The 20,383-nt window shown below is 59.0% G+C and overlaps 1 protein-coding gene across 1 annotated transcript in view; it reads left to right on the top strand.

Moving 5' to 3' along the window:
• Window positions 1-20,383, top strand: part of Znf423 (zinc finger protein 423) — a 318,207-nt gene that overhangs the window by 54,298 nt on the left and 243,526 nt on the right. Inside the window, exon 2 of the mRNA XM_027939114.2 lies at window positions 5,106-5,165. Coding sequence (XP_027794915.1) covers window positions 5,106-5,165 — 60 coding nt within the window. The remainder of the gene's footprint in view (window positions 1-5,105; window positions 5,166-20,383) is intronic.

Here is a 20,383-nt window from a genome sequence, read left to right as displayed (position 1 = left end):
TTTAGCAGTGCAGAGGAGTAGGCTGCTGTTTCTCTGGGCATTCACAGCCCTGCACCAGGACTCACTGCCTGGGTTAGCTTTCTGTTCCCTATCACCACCTTTGCTTTCTGCAGTGTGCAACCTGCACAGCCATACATGACAGGCCTCCCGGCTTTGTGTGTGTGTGTGTGTGTGTGTGTTTCCCCTTTTGGAGCTGGCGATGGAACCCAAGGCCTCGCACCCGCTCAGCAGACACTCTGCCACTGAGCTACACCTCAGCCCCATCTGTCCTTTGCAGTCTTTGAGTTTGCTTGGTACTGAGTCAGGGTGCTCTTGCCTGACAATGAGGTCTGGGCTCTCAGTGCCCCCTCCGCTGTCCTTGGCTGGCGTAGTGAACGAGGGGAGGCAGTCCCGTGCCATCACCTGCCTCACCACCTCCGCTGGGTACGGTGCCTCCTGGGAGCCTCCCCTGCAGGGGTGGACGTGGTGCCTGAGGCCAGAAAGCCCGGGGTTCCTATACCCAGAAAATGCCCATGTGCATATTCATCAAAGTGGACAGCCAGGCCTGGGGCCAAGCAGCGGACCCTGGCGTGGAGCCTGGAGGGGCTTCTGGACCCTGCCCTGGCCCTGCCGGAGACCTGCTTGGGCCCTTGGACCAGCACTTTCCTCTCTATCTCTCCCCCACTCGCCTCCTCTCTCTGTCCGCCTCAGAGCTTGTCCCCTGAGCTGTGCTACCTCTGACAACCCAGGTCCCGCCTGCTTTGACACCCTCCAGCAGGGGCCCTGCAGGTGTGACGGCCCCAGGCCCTGCTAGGTGGGGTCTGAGGGGGGGGAGGCTCCTGCTTGGCCGCGCTCCCTCCTTGATGAGGTGCTGGAGAGGCTCATGGTGTGGATGTGAACCCCGCCAGCTCCACCCCAGAACCCATCGTGTTAGCGTCCACCTGACCCCAGACCTGAGTGGCTTATTCTCGAAGCCAGGGTGGACATGGGCCTCCCAGTGGGGCTGGATTGGAGTACACTGCCCTCTGCTCCAGGGGTCTGCATGGCCACGGGGCCAGGGGGTGGGGCCCTAGTGGTGTGCAGGGGACAGTTGTGTGTCTGTGGCTGGGTCACCTGTGATCTGGTTCAGACCACACTCAGCTCCTGGCGGGCTCTCTGTCCCCCGGGGTCATGTTGGCTTCTTTATTGAAATGCTTGTTGAGTGCCTGTTGAAGTGTTTGCGTGGAGCTGGGTGCTGGGTGGGCGATGGAGGCAGGTAAGAGCCAGGGAAATGCTTTTGGAGGCCGAGCCGGTGTGAGGCTGTGGAGGTCGAGACAGGGAGCTGGGACAGAGCTCAGGCCTGTAATCAGGGCCAGGAGGCAGCTGCTGCCTGGCTGTGTGACCAAGGACAAGTCCAAGCGTTCTGCATCCTGCAAGCTCCTGTGCCCTCACCAGTGGGCATATTCGCACGTACTCACTTGGGCAGCAGGTACCTGAACTCTACAGCTGGCCCCAGAAGGGAGCTGCTTTGTGAGACCAGCAGCTGAGCTGGGTCCCTTTGAGACAATGCCAAACGCCATGGTCACCCCAAGGTGACCAACAAGGTGACTAGGAAGGTGGGGTGGAAGAGATTTGAGGGGTAGAAAGACGGTGTCTTAAATAGGTAGCAGATCTTACTTCTGCAAATGTCACAAAAAAATGTGGGACAGAGTGGCTCAGAGGGGTCTTGAGCTCATGACAACTCTGGGGCTGGAGCTCCACTGTGGGTCAGCCCCTGCTGTGCCCCCACCCCATGCATTCACACTGCTCCTGGGGACCCTCCCTGTGTACAGGGTTTTGCTTCTGTGTGCACACACCTGCTTTGCATATCCTCCTTGTCCCTCAGCACTCTGTGCAGCATCTGATAGGGACACACTCCCCTGGCCACCAGCTTCTGTTCACACGATGACCGCCTCCCTCTATGCACCCACCTCCCTCCCTCTATGCATCTGCCTTGTGCTCACCCGTCCCTCCCCACAAATGCCCGTCATGCACAGGGTGGGAGTGTGCCTCTGGTCTCAGGGCCGCCCCATCTCATGAATTAAAGAGTTTGAGGTAGACTCTGAGGAAATTTCCAGAAAGTGCCCAGGCTGGTGGGCATCCCCGTTGGTGTGCCGTGCAGGCTGACCCTGTGCTGTCTCGCAGGTGCTCAGCCTTCAGGGTTCATTGTGCTACTGCAGTGGAGTTCCATATGAGGGATTTTGGGGGCTTGCACCCGGGCTCCCCAAAGGGTGCCCACTGCCACAGTGTGGGCTCAGGCCACTCTCGCAAGTCCCCGGCTCCTGATGCAGGGGCGGCCTCTTTCTCTGTGCTGCTGTGTTGCTGGTTGCATCTTGGTTGAAGACCCAGCCTGGGCAGCAGAGTCCTGCTGGGGCAGGAAAATCTCGTCACTCGCACGGTGTTGGGTAGCACAGGCCTTGTGCGGGGGCTGGCGCTTTCTTTTTCTTATCAGCAGTGTATGAAGGACGGTGTGTCCATGTCTTATCTTCAGAAGTCAGAATGTGGATCCAGGCTGGTGTCTGAGTGGGGTGGACGGCGGCACATGTGGGAAAATGTGCCCATGCCCTGGCTCAGGGTGGGTGGGTCTCAGGCCGTGGGTGGGTCTCAGGCCGTGGCTGTGCAGGGACGCCCGTGGGATCTGTGTTGTGCACCACAGCCACTTGCCAGGAGGGGTCCAGGAAGCCTGTCGTGAGGTCTCTACAGCCCCTAGGCTTCCGGTTGCTCTCCTCATCTTCCTGTCTCTGCAGACTCTCTGGGGGTCCTGGACCCCTGAACAGACCCTTGATGTCCCCAGAGGGCTCCAGGATGGGGGGGGACGTTCTCTTATTCTTTTTCTCATTATGACTGAGGCCTGGTCTCCTCAAGGGAGGGGCTGGGCATCTTCAGGACCTTCTCAAGTTCAGTGACTCCTGAGGTCAGATTTCTTCATCGCTGGAGTGGGCCTGGGTGTGGGGGCTGTTTGTCCTGATGCGGGGTATACAGAGGACAAAAGGGGAGCAGCTGTCATACATTAACGTCACAATACCTTGACTGGTGATGCTAAGGGCCCAGGTTGAAAGTGTTCAACAAAATGGCAGCAGGGTGACCTTACTTGTGGGCAGTGGTCTCTTAGCAGAAGTGCTCTGTGTGTGTGTGTGGTGGGGGGAGGCACTCGTCTGCAGGTGTGGCGGTGAGTGCCCCTTTCCTGAAGGACTTGCGTCCAGCATTATCTGCCGTGTTTCTGGGCCTTTCTGGTTAGCATCGTTTGGTGAATCATCTCACTTTTGTCCGACACGAGGTTCTGATTCCTATTGACAAAGCGGAGTAGCAGAAACCCACCCCAGCTGCAGTGGGCTAAGTGAAACAATAGCTTTGGTCCCTGCCCAGATCGTCTCTGTATTTCATTGTCCTGATTTGGAGTTTCTACTCTCAGGATGCAAACTTGGAAAAGCAAGAACATTTCCTGAGCATTCCTTGGCCTGGTGCTCACTGACGTGGACGATTACTGTTGCCCGAGCAGTTCTGAGGGTTGAAGGAAACACACTGTGGTTCTGCGAGGCTCGGAGAGGGAGTAAGACCATGGTGGGTGCTGAAGGGGAGCCGGCTTCAGGACTGCTGGAGTCCCCACACCAGGCCCACCTGAGGGCTGGGGCCAGTGTCCCAGCAGATGACAGCCCTGACATTCCTGGGTCAGTTAGCCCGTGTGGTCACCATGCAGTTTTCATCCTCCCGACAGCGTATCGTGTCCATTTTTGAGATGGGAAGCCAGAGCTCAGAGGTTGATAGGCTCAGGGTGGCACAGCTGGGAAGGGGCAGCGTTCTGCTTGGAGCCAGAATTTGGGTTCTGCCCACAGCCAGCCTGCGCGCTCCCCTCCCCTTGATGGTTGGCCACCAGCTTGCTGAGTGCCTGCCTTTGCTGTGGAGGGCTGGGGTTCCTGCTCTCCAGCCTGAGTTGCAGGGTGCTGGACAGTATCCTTCCTGCCTAGTTTATAGTGGTTTCAGGAGCAACTTTTGAGACAGGCAGCCTGGGGTTTGAGCCCAAGCTGCACAGGCACTCACTAGCTGTGAGGCCCCGGGTGTGTCCCTTCACCTCGGAGAATCTCGGGAGTGGAGAGCACGGGTTGGGGTGGGAGGCAGTGCCGGGCCCCCATTCTCACCCAGGTGCTGCAGGCGTGAGCATCACAGTGCAGAGGGCGGAGAGGCTGGTGGTGGCTTCAGGCTGCACATGTGTCGAGCTGCAGAGCCCGTTAAATCTGAAAAATACCGTGTGTGCACATTTTTGGCTTAAACAAAGTTCCATTTACAAAGTCTATAACCCGGCTTTAATATTATTACATGCCCCAGCCTGGGACTCATTCCAGGACAAGAGCGTTATTATGCTGGATAGGGTTTCTCCTGTGTTCTGGTGGGTGGCTCCACCAACCTGGTGTTGCGTGTGGGGCTGTGGGGTGGGGGCCACCCGTCCCCGCTCAGCCTCACGCTGCAGAGCCCAGGGTGGAGTGTGTGTGTGTGTGTGTGTGTGGGGGGGGTATTTGTCTTCTAATGTCACCAGCTCGTGAGCTGTAGTGCTCAAACCTGTCGACCATGGGAGAGCTGGCCTCAGCCTGTCCTGAGATCTGTGTCTGGGCATGAGGGCTGGTACCCTGCCCTTGACTGGCCTCTGAGAAAGTCTTTGTATCTCGGTGGCCGTCTAGGTGGCACTTGGTAGGGGAGGATGCCGCAGGGTCATGGAGCATTCTGAGTCTTTGCTTGATTCCCATGAGTGACAAGTGGCTCCCTGGTGAGCGGGAGCTGGCGTAGGTATCGCTGGCCTGGAGCCCTGGGGAAAGATTCTGATGTGGCACGTGGCTCCGGACCATGTTGTGATGGATCAGTGACGTCTCCTAGGGGTGTGGGGAGAGGGGACCATAACTGACCCGCACTCATTGGCCATCCCTGTTTTATTCTGATCCTGTTGCGTCTCTGGGAAGCCAACATTGGCCCCTTTGTGGGCTTTACCACCCTGTCCCTGGGTCGTGGACGCTCTGTAAGGACCCCCGCAAACGTCTGTCTCCGTGCCCCGCGCCCCAGCCCCGTGGCCTGTCTGGGCTCCTCCAGACTCACAAGCCCACCTCTGTTCTTTCTTGCAGTTGAAGAGGGGGAGGCCTCGGACTTCTCGCTGGCCTGGGATTCCTCCGTGACAGCAGCAGGTAGGTGCCCGGGGACTGGTGGGGAGTTGCTGGGGGTCTCGTTGGGGTGGGGGCTGTTCTAGAAACTCAGAAAGCCACCCAGCTGGTGATGGAGGGATATTTTTCATGTCACATTCCTGTCTCTCGTCCAGACTACCCCGTGCAACATGATTTTATATCAGTTCCATATGGTCAGTAAAATCCATTACATACGGAGACTAACATGCCCTTCGTTTCCCAGGGGTCGCGTTTCCTTCTTGTGGGCGCAGTTCAGATGGGAGGTGATTCCCCACTGCCCAGGCCTGGCAGATCCCTCTTCGGGGTGCCTCCACACGTTCATTCCCGTCTAATCGCATCAAAGCCACTTGAATCGAACTTTGAAACTCCAATCTGGACGAGAATTCCAGGATTTCCCTTCCTGGGAGGGACTGCAGTGCCATTCTGGGACTCAGCCGTCCTGAGCTGATGCTGGGGGAGGCTCAGATCTGTGGGATGCATGACCATTGTGGGGTGCTGGGGTGATGTGACATTTGGGGGACTTATGTTTTCCCCATCAGGTCTTTTCTCCTCCGGGAAGCTCAGTCTCCCAGTTGTAAGAAGAGCAAATGCGTGAGGATGTTCTGACTGCAAAGTTAACTTCACAGTAACGTGGAGCTTGAGATGGGAACTGGCTGTGGGAGGGCTCAGTGTCCAGCTAGTACCTCTCATGGCACTGGGGCCCCGACTCCCTGTCTGGCAGGTGCCAGGCTGTCTTTCCTGTCCTCCTCCTCTGCCTTGGGCCAGGCCTGTCCTGGGGTCCTGACCAGCTGGCTCTGGGTGCATGGGAGCTGAAGCTCGACCAGTTTTGTAGAAGGTCTGACGAGACCTACCAGAGTCATTAAGTGCTGTCTTCTCTTCTAATTGTGGAAACTGAGACAAGAAGAGAGATTTGCTCAGGGTTGATATTTCCAAAAATGTGGATTTAGATATCAGGTATATGAACAGTTAACATCTTAATGGTTACACTTCTAATTTGTGATTTTTTTATAGGCTTCTGTGATTTACGATGATCCCAAATTCATTTAAGTGAAAAAATGGAATTGACAAGAAAGTCTTAAGTAATAGTGATAATAGGGAGTCAGTAAAACTGAGCACGGTTCACACATAACTGAAATTTGGGAGTTGATGCTGTAGAAGGGAGTGCAGAATCAGCCCTGAACCCAGCCAGGTCCCTGGACTTTGGGTCCAGTGCTTTTCCTAGCAGATTCTGAGTACTGCTGGGAAGGTCTTCAGGCTGGTCCTGGTTAATCCAGGTGTGGGCATTGCATTGTCATGTCTGCAGTTGGCCTGGACGTTGGTAAGGGGGGGTCCCTCCACAAAGGAGGGGCCTTATCTGAAGCTAGAATGGTGGTGGGGGGTGCTCAGGTTTTAGGGAGGGTTTGAACAGTATTGGTGTCAGCACTGGGCAGGTTAGGAGGCTGGGGGAGGGCTGTGTAGCCCTCCATCCTGTCTCCCTGCAAGAGTACAGCAACCGGCTCAGTTTCAGGCCTCCCAATAGAGGTGGGCTGTATGTGCTGACCTCCGGAGAGGATCCCCACTGTGCCCCGAGCCCCTGGTCTAGGAAGACACTTGGGCTGGGTCCACACAAGGTCCCCTCCGGGCTGCTTTCCTGGTGGTGCTGGACGCTGTGTGGGTGGTGGGGCAGCAGTGGGGTCCAGGGTGGTTGTGGCAGTGGCTGAGGTGGACGGTGAGCCTGTGCAGGGAGTCAGGGCCCCAGGCTGCATCCCTAAGCCAGCTAGGCACTTCCTGGTCTGCAGGGGGCAGGGTGATGTTCCCCTGGGGGGCCTGCCTGTCTGCAGGTTGGCAGTTCCACAGGAGGTTGGCCAGCCTCCGTGCCTTCCTGGGTTGCCCGGGAGCAGCAGAAGTTGCAGGATCTGGGGTTTCCAGCCAAGAGCCAAGCACACCCCACATGCATGTGCAGGAGGACATGTGCTCCTTGTGAGTCCCTTCCAGCCCCCAGACACCCTGCAGCCACGGCTCTCTGTGGTGCCAGGCAGCTTTGGATTGTCTGTTCAGTGATGGAGAAAGGGATGGCAGAGTGCCCCAGGCGGGGGGCAATCCAGAGCCAGGCCATGCTTTGTTTCATTGGTGTTGGCCTGTTTCTGATGATTTTTTTTAATAGTGCATGCATGTGATGAATTTTGCTTCCCAGTTGGGTTGGACTTGGGCTGTAAAAGTCAGCTTGGAGTCCCTGAGCGTGGGCCTGTGCCATGGCCCAAGTCCTGGGTGGCAGAATGAAGTCGGTGTGGGAGGCAGCTCTGGACGTGGGCGATGGCACATTTATTGAGCGCCTACTTAGCGTGTGCCAGCCACGGAGCCAGCACTGTCCCGAGGGATGGTCGTGATGGCTGTGTGAGGAGGGTGCTCTTCCCTGCAGCAGCTCGGTCATTTCTCCCTGGGTTGGTTTAGGGGTGGCCATCTGGTGGGGGACAGGGCCAAAGGCAGGGTTGAGGCTGCTTTTGTCTAATACTTTTCATTAAGCTGAGAAAATGTCCCTAGACCACCTCCGAGAGTAGGGGCAGGTGCCAAGGGAGATTGTGGGGGACAGAACCTCCCCAGCCACCTTTGGCAAGGAGACTGAGTGTTGCCGTCCCCATTTGGCAGATGACGAGGTTTGAAGGCGTTTGGTATTGTGTCCAGGGTCCTCATCCAGACAGCCACGGAGCAGGGACTCAGACCCAAGTTCTCCTGCAGCCAGAGCTGGTGGCTTCACTTCTGGGCCAGCTGGCGTCACGGACCCGAAGGTGTGGCCCTGCGGGGGGGGGGGGGGGGCTCTGTGTCAGTCCCTGGTGAAACAGGTCCTGTGGCCAGTACAGGGGTGAATTCTGTTCACCGAGCCCCAAGGTGGCCACGGCTGAGTATTTCTTTGACAGGAGGAGTGGAGCATGTCAGGGCCAGGCCCTCTTCTGGGGGCTTCCCCTCCCTTTCTTCCCCCGCCCCCATAGGGGAGAGTGAACCCAGGGGTGCTCTACCACTGAGCTACACCCCTAGCCCTTTTTATGTTGGGACAGGGTCTTACGAAGTTACTGAGGCTGGCCTTCAATTTGCAATCCTCCTGCCTCAGCCTCCCGAGTTGCTGGGATTACTGGTGCACTCCACCTGGCCCAGCTGAGGGTGCAAGCTTTTCATGGTGCCCTTGACCTTGACCTCCTTCTCTTTGCCCTGGCTCCAGGAGCGTGATGGAGAACTACAGTACACCAGTGGAGCACGCAGCATGCTTCTGAGCTCACCCCTGGCCTCCCCCAGCCTCCCCTGCCAGCAGGGACCCTGTGGCTGATACCCCCAGGAACACCCTGGCCTGCTCCATCCGTGCCCCTGAGCTGGGCCCTGACTGATGGAGAGCTCGGCTTTGCCTGGCAAGAAAGGAGCAAATGATCAGCGCCTGGCAGTCGTCTCCAGCCTGGAGAGGGGCCCTGGGGAGGCGGGAGCCCCTGCTGGCTCTTGCCTTTCTGGTGACAGTGGAGCTCAGGGAAGGGCTCTGCATTCAGGGCCAAGGGGTGGGGTGCTGGGAGGTGTGGCATTTAATACTAGCCATCTCCCGCTGGGTCCCGACTTTTCTTATCCATAAAATGTGGGGAGCGCTGGTGTATATCTTCGGAGACGACTTAAGCCCGTTCTTGACCTGTTTTGAGCCACGGCTGCCTTTGAGGATCCAGGAGAAGCCGGTGAATTCTTTTCGGGGATGCGCAGGGTCTTGTGTGTGACTTCCCAGGTGTTGTCCCAGGTGTTGTCCATCTGCCTTCCTGTCGGGCTGGAGGTCCCACTCCTTAGGAATGTGGGTCCTTCACAAATGGAAAATCCCCACTCGGGGCCCAGGCCCAGAGGCTTCCTGAGGTTGGCCAGTGGCTCAGGTGAGTGGTAGGTAGTGGGGGGGGGTGGTAGAAGGTGATGCAGTCTCTGATAAAGGGGCACCTGCCCCCCAGGTCCCACTGGGACTCTTGGGCCTGGAATTGGCAGATCTTCTGAAACTTGAAAAAGAGAAGCCAGAAAGCCGGGTTTCCATATGAAATCATCCAATTTCAAACAAAATAGCAACTCATGGTTTTGGAAGTACTTTATTAAAATATAATGCACGTGTCCTACCATCCGCCCATTTCAAGTGTACAGTTCAGTGGATCTTGGTGTGTTCAGAGATGTGTGTGACCATTGCCACAGCAATAAGAACATTCTTATGACCCCCAAAGAATCTCTGTGCCCTCTTAGCTGTCCTTCCCCACTCTCCCCGGTCCCCATCTCCTGCCCTTCCATCCCCAGGCAACCATTATCCATCTGCTGTCCACCCCTTTGGACGGGCCCCTTCGGGTTCCTGTAAGTGGGAGCACCTGACCCGCGGCACCCTTGGCCAGCTCTGTCCGCCAAGCCTGCTGTTTTCAGGGCTCACTGTGTTGTGGGGCCTCTACCCTTCATCCGTTTTTACCCACTGAGGTGGACGTTGGGTGTTTTCCTGTTTTGGCTGCTGGGAACCTTCCTATGTAAGTTTTTGCGGGAACACCTGCTTTTATTTCTTTTGTGCTTATTCTTAGGAGTGGAATTGCTGGGTCATATGGTAATTCCTTTTTTGGGGGGGAATATGGGGGATTGAACTCAGGGGCGCTCAACCACTGAGCTACCTCCCCAGTCCTTTTTTTTGCATTTTATCTAGAGACAGGGTCTCACTAAGGTGCTGTTGTGGAGGCTGGCTTTGAGCTCAGGATCCTCCTGCCTCAGCCTCCTGAGCCACCAGGATTACAGGTGTGTGCCGCTGCTCCCGGCTCCATTTACATTTTAAGAGAGGCATGGTTGTGGCAGACCTGTGCCAGCTGCTTTTGGCCTGGCCACTGATGAGGAGGAGCTGGCTCGAGTGGCTTTACCAGGGGCCCCTCCTGAGGCTCCAGGCCTCTGGTGCCCTTGACCTACCCTCCTGCCCACGGCGGCTCTCCCGCTCTCCGCTGCCCTTCCCAGTCTGGAGGGGTGGCCTGGTTTCCCTTCCGTGTTTCCTGTCTCTTCTCAAAGCCCTCTGGTGAGTGCCAGGAAGAGCATGCGTGATTCTGAGCTCTGCCCTGTGGGGTTTCGAGACACTGATGCGACTCCACGGAGCCCCACCTCCCCTGTCCCCTGCACAGGCTCTGAGCTGGGAGCTGGAGGTGCTCACTGTCCTGTCATGGTGGAGTCCCCGACTCCGTGGACTCTCCCACTCTCCAGGCTGGGTTCTGGGCCAGGCCAGGTGGACGCTGCCCCATGGCTTCCTCCCAACGTGGCTGCTTTGAAACAGCCTGGCGGTACCGAGGGAGGAGTGCTGGTCCTCAGCGCTGGGTTAGCCAGGTTTGCTCCCGGCATGGTGACAGACACACACACCTGACTTTGTCATGCTTTTTTGACGGCTGGCGATGCACTGTGGTCAGAGCTTCAGACCTTGGTGACGGGCCTCCTGGTCCTGGTTAGGGGACCAGCTCTCCCACTTACAGGGCCTCCAGTAGCGAGGTCTCCCCGGTGCTTCCCACATCCAGGTGAGGCACAGAGAAGTGACTGACTTGCTTCAGGCTCACACAGCCAGGGAGAGCCTAAGCAGGGGGGATCAGGCAGCTCCTGAAGTGGGTGGTGGCCGCCCGCCTGTGAGAGGCTGCCCGGGTGCTTCGCTTTGGACTCAGATTCACACTGCAACCGAGGGGTCCACTCTGAGCCCCAAAGAGCCGGACTCGAGCCAGCCTGAGGATCTGGCTGCCCAGAAGGAGAGGAAGACCCTGCACACAGGGTCTGGCCAGGCCTGGGAAACACCGTGGCCCAGGCTGTCTGTGGCCACTCCTCCTACCATGTCCCCGTCCTGGGTTAGGGACCTGCTTGGGTGGGAGATCTGAAGGCCTCTGGATGTCTGTGCTCTGGGGTCCTTGGGGAGGGGGCAGGGGAGCCTGGGACTGGGTGGGGTCTGGACTGTCGCTGGGCCCCCACTGATGATCCAAGGGACAGCTAGCTCACCTCCAGGGTTTGGATAGAGAAGTAGACGGAAATGTCGGGCAGACAGGCCTCTCCCTGTGGGGAGTGGAGGCCACTCTGCTGTCCAGCCCGGGCTCTGCCCCTGCCTGCTTGGGTCTTGTTGGGGTGCATGCTTCACAGAGACCCCGCCTGGCCCTGGGCTGCAAGTTCTTGCTGCCCGCGGCTCCTAGCTGCTGTTCTAGCTCACGCCCTCTACCTAGGTGCAGGCCGGGGTGGACGCTGTGGTGGGTTCTGTTGTCGCCCCCATGAGGCCTGAGCTCAGGTGGTCCCGGTGCCCCTTCGTCTTCAGCCTTAGTGGCTGTCCTTGAGGCCATCGAGTGCATGGACATTTATTTCCTAGCTCCTTCTCCCCTGCTGGGCGTGTGGGCTGTTCTAGGTTTGCACGTCCCTGATGGCCGTCCCTGTGTGGGTGGCCTTAGCCCCGTGGAGTCTCTGTGCGGCTCTGGCGCCCCTCACCTTCCAATCTTCAAATCAAGGCTGGACAGACTGTCCCCCTCCCGAGCTCCCCTCCTTCCCCACAGGGTCCCACACCTGAAATTCTTTCCCCTGTGACCCTCCTGCACTGGGTTCATCGAGGAGGATGTCCCCCCCTGTCCCCGGGACACCAGCTCCGAGTCCCGTTGCTGTGACTGATGGTGGGAGCTGTCCAGGGCCCTCTGGCTCCAGGCCGGCTCGGCGGGTGCTGTCCACCTTTGTGCTTGAGCCCAACCCCTCATCTTCTTGATGAGGACCAGGGGACATTTTAAAGGAGCAGGAAAGTCTCACTAAATAGATGCAGAATTTCCCAGCGTTTTAAAGACTTATGAAATGCATTTTTATATGGGGCCAGCTGGGGAGGTTCCCATTAGCTCGGCTGGGGAGTCTGTGGGGAGTTGGGCTAAGTGGAGCCAGGCAGGCTGGGGAGGAGGCCGTGGTGGCCCCGAGCTCACCAGAGGAGCGTGGCGGGCGCCTGGCCTGGGCTGTGCCTTTGTTAGACCTGCTTCCCCAGCGCGGGGGGCTGCAGAAACCTTCAGGTGGTGACTGGAGCTGAGAGGTGGCCACTCTGTTACCATGGTGAGCAGTCCTCGAGGTAGGGCATCTGTGCCAGGTGTGCACACGGAGGCAGGCGTGCGTGCATGCGTGTGCGTGTGCCCCAGGTGGCTGCAGCCCTGACTCAGACCCCTGGGAGCCCCTGGTGCTTCTGTACCCCCTTCACCTGGTGATGCTGCACCCGGGGCCCCTGGGGAGACTTGGACCAGCTCTGCAAGAAGGAGGTGGCACCTCCTGCCCACCTTTTCCTCTGGCTCTGGGTCGGCTTTGGGCTCCTATGGGGCTGTGCTTCCTCTTTGATGTGCCTGCTGTGTACACGTGTGTGCAGAGCCCTTGTGGGTGTGTGGCCGTGTGGACCAGCACTCCAGTGTGCCGGTGCCTGGGCGTGGCGAGGGAGCGCACGGACAGGTCTCCTCTGCCTCCTCCCTTCCTGTCCCTCAGGCCTGGCACAGTGAGGGCGTGACTTGCTGGCCTCCCTTTCCAGGTGAATCGGGGCATCCTCGGTGGCAGGGACTCTGTCTCGCATCCCGCCCTGGTGCTGAGCAGATTTGGGCTCTGAATTTGGGGATGTCCGTTGCAGGAAGCCCACCGGGCTGCCCCTCCTCCCTGGGGGCTGCCGGGACTTTTCTGGGGGACATTAGGAGAGGTTGGCTCTGCTTTCTCCAAAGCTTGGGTGTTCCCTGGGGACCAGTAGGAGCCACCTCAGTGCTGTTGGCTCCTCCCTAAGGCCCCAAAGACCCCGATGGGGGGACATTGAAATCTATAGTTCTTTGGTGACTCGAAGCCTGGCCAGAAACCAGGGCCACCATCAGGTGTGGCATGCTGCGTGGTGGGGTGTGATGACGCTGTTCCTCGTGCAGGCTGGGGGGTCATTGTCTGTCCTGCTCTTCCCATTTTGCCTAGCCTTATGCATCCTGGGGGACTTTGTGCCAACGGAGCTCTGACTAGGACTGTGTTCCGGGAGGTCTGGGTGGGCTGAGACTGTGATTCCCAACACTCTGGAGCCGCGTGATGCCCATGATGCTGTGCGGGTCCACAGGCGCTGGCCGGCCGCATCCCAGCCTGTGCTCTTGCTGGGCCCTCTGCCATGAGTCCTTCCCATCCTGGGACACAGCCTGAGCCACACCTCCTCCAGGAAGCGTCCCGGGATAGCTCTGCTGTAGTTCTGTGCCTCCCTTTGTACCTTGGGGACTGGCTACCTGATCCTGGCCCTCATTGCCCTCTGCCGGGGTGTAGTGTTCCTTGTCCTGTGCCCAGTTCTCTTGCTGCTCTGCTTGCTCCTTAAGGACACTAACCATCCCTGGTGCTCTGTCCCCAGTGCCCGGCCCTGGCATGGCAATTGGCAGGAACCAATGTCTGCCAAGGTGCAGAAGTTCACCCCACCTTGTGCTTGCCCAGGGCAGCTTGGAGCTAGATTTTTGTTCGCTTTGTTAGGAGTCTGGATACTTATTGGCTAGATGACCTTGAGTAAATTACTCAACCTCTCTGTTCTTCCATTTCCTCATCAGGAATGGGGGTCATTGTCTGACTTCCCAGGGCCACTGCGAGTGCGGGTGACAGAGGCTTGGTCAGACCCCTCTCTGGTCCAGCACCCTGTCTTGCCTGGCAGTCTCCTGGCCTGGCCACAGTGGGCAGGACCTGCTCACCTTTGCCCTGACATGGGGTTTGGCTGGAACTGAGGGCTCAGGGGCCATCCCTGCCCATGTGGACCCTGCTTGGTGGGGTGGGGCGTTTCCCATGGGAGCTGGCACTCGGCTTGGTGGGAGGTGGGCAGGCTCTGCTCTGAAAGGCCACCGTGTGACCCGGCTCCTTCCCTGGGTGGGGCTGGGCATGTGGACCCTGCAGGCACTGGCCAAACGGCCAGGGTCGGCCCGACTGCGCCGCCTAGTTGACCCTGGCTTCCTAGGTGGCCTCTGCAGGGCCAGCTCTGGGTTGGGCATGGTCAGTGCTGCATCAGCCAGTGTCCTGCTCTAGGCTGGGGACAGCCACGGGGTTCAGGCTGCTGTCATCTCAGCGACGTTCCCTTGAAATCCCTGAGCATGCAGCAAGTACGTGCAGGCAGGGTAGTGCATGATGTGTGTGTAACGCACATGCCGTGAGCTTTAGGCTGGACCTGACTAATTCTTGCCTGGCTCCAAGAAATCATATTTTGCCCACCGTGGCAATTCTTTCTCTCTTTCTTCCCTTTGTGTGCTTGATGGCTTTAACTGATGGCTGCTGGCCATGCTTGGTAGTAGTTAGCACACCAGACTGAGGTGGAATCTGGTGAATGCATTTTACTTGCGCGATGTTCCTTCTCAGGGCTAAATGCCTTGGGAACTCTGAAGCTCCTGGCGGCAGGGACGTGTCTGTTTTGCCGACTGCTCAATCCTCATCAAATGACATTGTAATAACAATGACGAATAGAAAATAGCAACCTTCCAGTGAGGGTCCACTCAGTGCCATGCGAGGGCCGCACCCTGACCCGCGTTATCTTCCTTTAGCCTGGGTAACCCCAGACACCAGGGGGCATTCCCATTTCACAGGGGGACAGCAGGGGCCCACAGAGGTCCAGACACGGCGGTGCTCACACCCCAGGTGGGTTGTGTCTGAGTCCAGGGCCCCTTTCTGAAGTTGCTTGTGCCCAGAGCCTGGGACCCAGAGGAGGCTTCCTGTGTCTTAGTGGAATGAGGGGGCACTAGGATGCCCCAGGAGCCCTGGCAAGGTCACCGAAGTGACACATCACGAGTGAGAAGCTCCCAGGGTGAGAGAACGCCAGTGGGCACCGCAGTCCATTAGGTAGTGGTACCTAAGCTCACGAGTCACGTGCACACACAACACACACCCACCCACACACATGAGCACGCACATGTGTACTCTGCATGTGTACTCACACGTTCCCATGCAGAGTACATGTGCACGCATTTGCATACATGCACACATTTGAATGTGCACAGTCCTCACAGTGGGCACATTCACACGTACAGGGCACATGTGTGCACACATACACAATGATGCACACACCCATGCACGTGGACCCACGCACCCAGGCCCTGAGCCCAAGTGCACACGCAGATGCACGCCCATGCAGACATATACAAGTGTGTTCGCCCCCACACATACCGTGTGCACGTGCACAGATGCACACACGTGTGCTCTACCCTTGGCCCCAGCCACAGGCTTGTAAGTTGCAGCCTAAGCTGCTCCCGGGCGTCCATCTGGGAGGCCAGGACGTGGAGGCCCAGGTCTCTCTGGAGGCTCTGGCTGTCTGTGGCAGCCTCAGGGCCCTCTACATCCTCTCTGTCCAGAGACCCCAGCCCTGCTGTTGGGCCCGACCCGGGTCGGCCCCGGGAGCCCATCTGCCTGCCAGCCCGCCCGCTCTGGCCCCCGCCCCCCACCCCCGACTTGGGCCCGACTGTGCTTTGCACCGCGCACCTGCTGCTTTAAGAGCCCAGGGCCTGGCGGGTCCCCAGGGTCGGGCCTGGGGGAGGCCGGACAGCTGCGGGTTCGGGGAGGCTTTGTCAGCTCCCGTGGCCTCTGGGGGCCCGGGTGATGCTGGGGAAGCTGAAACAAAGGCCGACAGTGGCCTTCCTCCCTCCCCGGGCGGCCTCGGAGCCCGGCCTGCCTGGGCGGTCTCTGGGGGCCCCTGTTATTTCCTGTGCTGGCTGCAGGGCTCCTGGCCAGGCTGCAGTGGGGCAGGAAGCAGGGCAGGGCATCTCCTCCCCACCCGCCGGGCTGGCCAGAGCAGCCACTGCAGGGAGCCCGCTAGCACAGCATTCCTGCTCTGCGTCCCGGGCAGGCCTGTGTGGCCTCGGCCAGCTCTGCCCGGCTTCCTGGGGGAGGGGGCGACCTTCTGTCCCCGCTGACCTCCCTGCGCAGACCACGTGCTCCCACCATCTGTGCTGGGTCCTCGCTGTCACCTGCATCCTTTCCCCGGCCTCAGCCTTTGTGGCCAGAGTGCGGAGCCTTTGTGGCCCCACAGAGGGGAGCACAGGATCAGGCGGGTGGCCCAGGTCAGTGGATAGTGCAGGGTCCGGCTGGGGGTACGTTCCGACTGAGCCTCAGGCTTCAGGTTAGGGTCAGGGTGGAGGATCAGGCTGGATTTAGGAGGAGAAGACGGGGTTCACGGGGTGCGGGATTGGAAGCAAACAGACCCTGGTTTTCGTCCTGGGTGGCTCCTGGTCACTTTTCTAAAGTGAGGAGCCAGTGAGCAGGTGGGCAGCAGCACCCCCTGCGTGTTCGTTTTCTGTGAGAACAGAACTTGGCCAGTACTGCACCTTCCCAGGGCTCAGTGTTCCCATCTGTAGACTGGGGATCACGAAGCCCCCACTTGTCCATTAGAAGGACGGCTGGGAGAGCCGATGGCACCCCGTAGACACTGCGGGGGTGATCCTGAACAGAAGGAGAGCAGGTGGCCCATGCGTCACCGAACTGCTAAAATAATAGAAGAAAGGGCGCACTAACTTGGTCAGACCCTGACAGTAAGGGCCGAGCTTCCCGGCCGCCTAGGCCAAAAGAGAAGTGGTAGAAAGGAAACGCGGCGGCCGCTGTCTGATTTCGGTACCTGGGACAGATGAGTGTTTCCCTCCCCGCGCTGAGTGCCGAGGAATTTATTGTGTGGATCCTCGTTAGTCATTGAATAAACAGCAGGCGCAGTCACAGTCACAGTTTGGCACAGGGCACAGGATCCTGGTTCCTAGAGATCTTTCTTAAATTGACTCTAGAAAAATGCTCAGGGGCCTGGCGCAGTGACACACGCTCGTCATCCCAGCGGCTCCCGGAGGCTGAGGCAGGAGGATTGCGAGTCCAAAGCCAGCCTCAGCCACTTGGCAAGACCCTGTCTCAAAATAAAAAAAACACAAAGGGGCTGGGGGTGTGGCTCAGTGGTAGAGAGCCTCGGGTTCAATCCACAGTCCCCCCACCCCCCAAAAAAAATAAAATCCACAAAAACTCAGGGCCTGAGTGGTCAGCCCAGCCCTGGGGCTGCCTGCAGTGGCCTCGAGGGAGCAGGACAGAGACGGCCCCTTGGCCAGGACGCATCTGGGAATCATGGGCTGACTGCTCAGAGGGCTTTCCTAAGTTTTCTGATAAAGGAGTTAAGTGGGTTTCTTTAAGGCAGGGCCCTGAAGTGCCCTTGACCTGCCATCGGGGGCTCTGAGTCTTAGGGAGGACTCTTCCAACTTTTTTATTTCTGTACCAGGGATTGAACTCAGGGGCCCTGACCACCGAGCCCCATCCCAGCCCTATTTTGTGTTTTATTTAGAGACAGGGTCTCACTGAGTTGCTTAGCGCCTGGCCGTTACTGAGGCTGGCTTTGAACCTGCGATCCTCCTGCCTCAGCCTCCCCAGCCGCTGGGATTGCAGGCGGGCACCTCGGTGCCTGCTCTTCCGACCTCTCTGACCTCCATCCATCCCAGCCCCCTGTTTTGAGCCCCCCCCTGAACTCCCGGAGTCTGGCACTCAGTCTGGGAAGCCCTGTTGGCGGGCCTCGGCTTGGAGCTGCTGAGCGGAGACACCCCTCCCAGCCTGGCCTGTGATGTGGCCGTGCTGGGGACCCAGGCCCGAGGCTGCGCCCAGTAAGGCCCGCCCCTGGTTTACTGGTCACCAGGTGGTCGTGTTTGCTTGTCTCCCATGAGGACAATGCAGATTCCAGGGGGCACCGCAGTGGACCCGGCTCAGAGCAGGCTCAGGGCTGGGCCTCCTGATGCAGAGGGTCCTCACCGCCCCGTTCTGAGGACACCCACAGCCACACCTCCGTCGCCCTCTCCCTGGGTCTGTGGATGGTCCTGGTGCTGTGCCTGGGGGCTGCAGTCCAGCAGGGACCGTCTCCCTCTCCTGGCCCCTTCCCCACCCTGGTGGCAGCCCCGTGGTCCTGGCGGCCACTCCCCCTGGCTGGCCGGCGCCCCAGGGCCCTGGTTTCCATGGTGAGCTCCCCCCCTCTGGCCGGGGGGACTTTCCATGGGGTGGAAACCTGACCCGCAGGCCGCCCACTGGGGAGGAGGAAATGCCTTCCCCAAACGTGGAAGAAGGAAAGGGGGCCGCCCGGGGCTCCAGCCCAGCCACAGAGCCCGGGAGGGACTCCAGGGGACCTGGGGCTAAGCGGCCGGGACCCCCCTCTTAGGGAAGGCCACGGGGCCACAGACGCACTGTGGGGTGCTCTGGGGGTGACTGTCGCTGCCCCGGGGGTTCTGCCGGGAGCGAGAGTGCGTCCATCTTCAGCCCACTCCTGGCAGAGGCCTGGGGCCAGTCCACTGGGAAGCGAATGACTCAGGATTCAAACTCAGCTCTCTGTCCCCAAGGTCCGTGTTTTTGTCACTCTGTCCCTTGCCTCACTCAAGCAGGGACTTCCATCGGCATCACCTCATGGGATCCTGGCAGAGGCACTTTGGCCACAGGTGGGATTTTCATTCTTATTTCCCATATGAGGAAATGGAGGCTCAGAGAAGGTAGTGGTTTTGTCCCGGGTCACACAGCAAGTGTATGGCGGTGCTGCATTATATAGGACCAGTCACCGTCCCTGCTGACAGCAGTAGTGCGTATTTGACCTGTCGCTGTGACTCCGTTAGCGTGTCCCAGTGTGGGTGCACACATTTGCCCACGGAAGACAGCATGGCAACAGAAAGGGGGCTGGCCATCAGCGGGGGCTGCCTGAGGGGGCGGTGGTGGGCGAGGGTCTGCTGCTCCTCAGCTGCTGTCTGGGTCGCCCCTGGTGGGGCAGGGAGATGCGCCCCTGGTGGTAAGCTGAGTGTTCTCATCCTGCGCTCCCAACATGAGCCAAGCAAGGCGCTTATCTCCTTGTGTGTGTCCCATGCCGTGGCAGCAGATTGTAGGGCAGATGAAAGAAGTTTCAGGAATAACTTTGAATATGAGACACTTTTCTGTGATAGGCTGACTTTAAAACCTGGCACTGTGTGCCTCCCAAGCTTGGACCCCACCCGAGATGCCAGGGTGGGCCTGTGTCCTACCTGAAGGGGGACTGGCATGCAAGGGCAGGTGCAATGGTTAATTTTATGTGGCGGCTGGACCGGGCTCAGGGATGTCAAGTAGCTGGTGAAGGGTTGTTTCTGGGTGTGTCTGTCAGGGGGTCTTGGAAGTGATTGGCATTAGGCTAGGAGATAGGTGAAGCAGACGACCCTCATCTACGAGGGTGGGCCGCATCCCATCAGTCGAAGGCCTGAGCAGAACAGAGGGCAGAGGGGAGAGCTGTTCAAGCCGGGCCACCCGTCTTCTCCCTCCCTCTGGCCTCCGCATTCCTGTTTGGCTTGAACCTCAAATCACTTTTTTGGTTGGCTCCTCTGGCTTTTGGGCCTCTGGACTTGAACTTCACCACAGTTTTCCTGGGCCTCCAGTTTCCAGGCAGCAGATGTTAGGCCTCTTTGGCCTCCGTAATTGCGTGAATCACGTCCTCACGGTGAGTCTCCTTTATCTGTGCACTTGTCCGTTTCTTTGGAGAACCCTGCTGCGGAGCAGGGGTGGGTGTGAGGTGGCTTAGCCCCAGCACCACCCCAGCCCTGTCCCTGGGACCTGACTGGAGACTCCTCAGCCACCAGGCACCTCTCTGTGCTCTTTCGGGGGGAGGCTTAGGCACCTTGGCCTCCTGCTTCTGTGTCGACCTTGCCCTCTGGGTGTGATGGCCACCAGGGCCCAGGTCAGGGCTGGAGCTCAGGGAGCCGGGAGTGGTGACTGGCTGGGCGCTGCCTGTGTCTCCCGAGCCCTGCACTTGGGCCAGCTCTGTGACTGTCCAGCCTCGGGCCTCCAGCAGGCTGGGAGGTGGCTAGGGCACGAGGGGAGAGAGCCTCCAGCCTGGCACCTCCTGAGGCCCAGGACTGGTCTTCAGGATCGACCTCCTGTAGGAGGCCCCGGCTCCTGTTCTCCATCTTCCTTCTGCCCCGGGGCCTTTGCTCCTGCTGTGCCGTCTCTCCTCACTCCCATCCACTCCGAAACTCCATGTCCTTCAAGGCTTGAGGCCACCCCTGCCCCTCCTGAAGCCTCTGCAAGTGTCTCCTGGTGAGAGTGGGAGGGTGGCCCTTTCTGTGAACCCCGCCCTGTCCTTTGGAGCCTGGTGACCACAGCTGGCTCGTCCATCTCCTTAGCCGTTCGTGGCTCCCTTTCCCTCCCCCCCCTCCTCCCCTGGTGTCTAGCGTGAGGCTCCGGCTTTGGGTTTCTTCGTGGAGGGACAGTTTCTCAGAATCATGATCACTCGGAAGTTCAGCTTCGTGTGT

The sequence above is a fragment of the Marmota flaviventris genome, chromosome 18, assembly GCF_047511675.1.
Source record: "Marmota flaviventris isolate mMarFla1 chromosome 18, mMarFla1.hap1, whole genome shotgun sequence".
NCBI classification, from domain to species: Eukaryota; Metazoa; Chordata; class Mammalia; order Rodentia; family Sciuridae; genus Marmota; species Marmota flaviventris.
The sequence above is the reverse complement of the archived record's forward strand: the minus strand, read 5'-3'. Positions and strand labels throughout refer to the sequence as shown.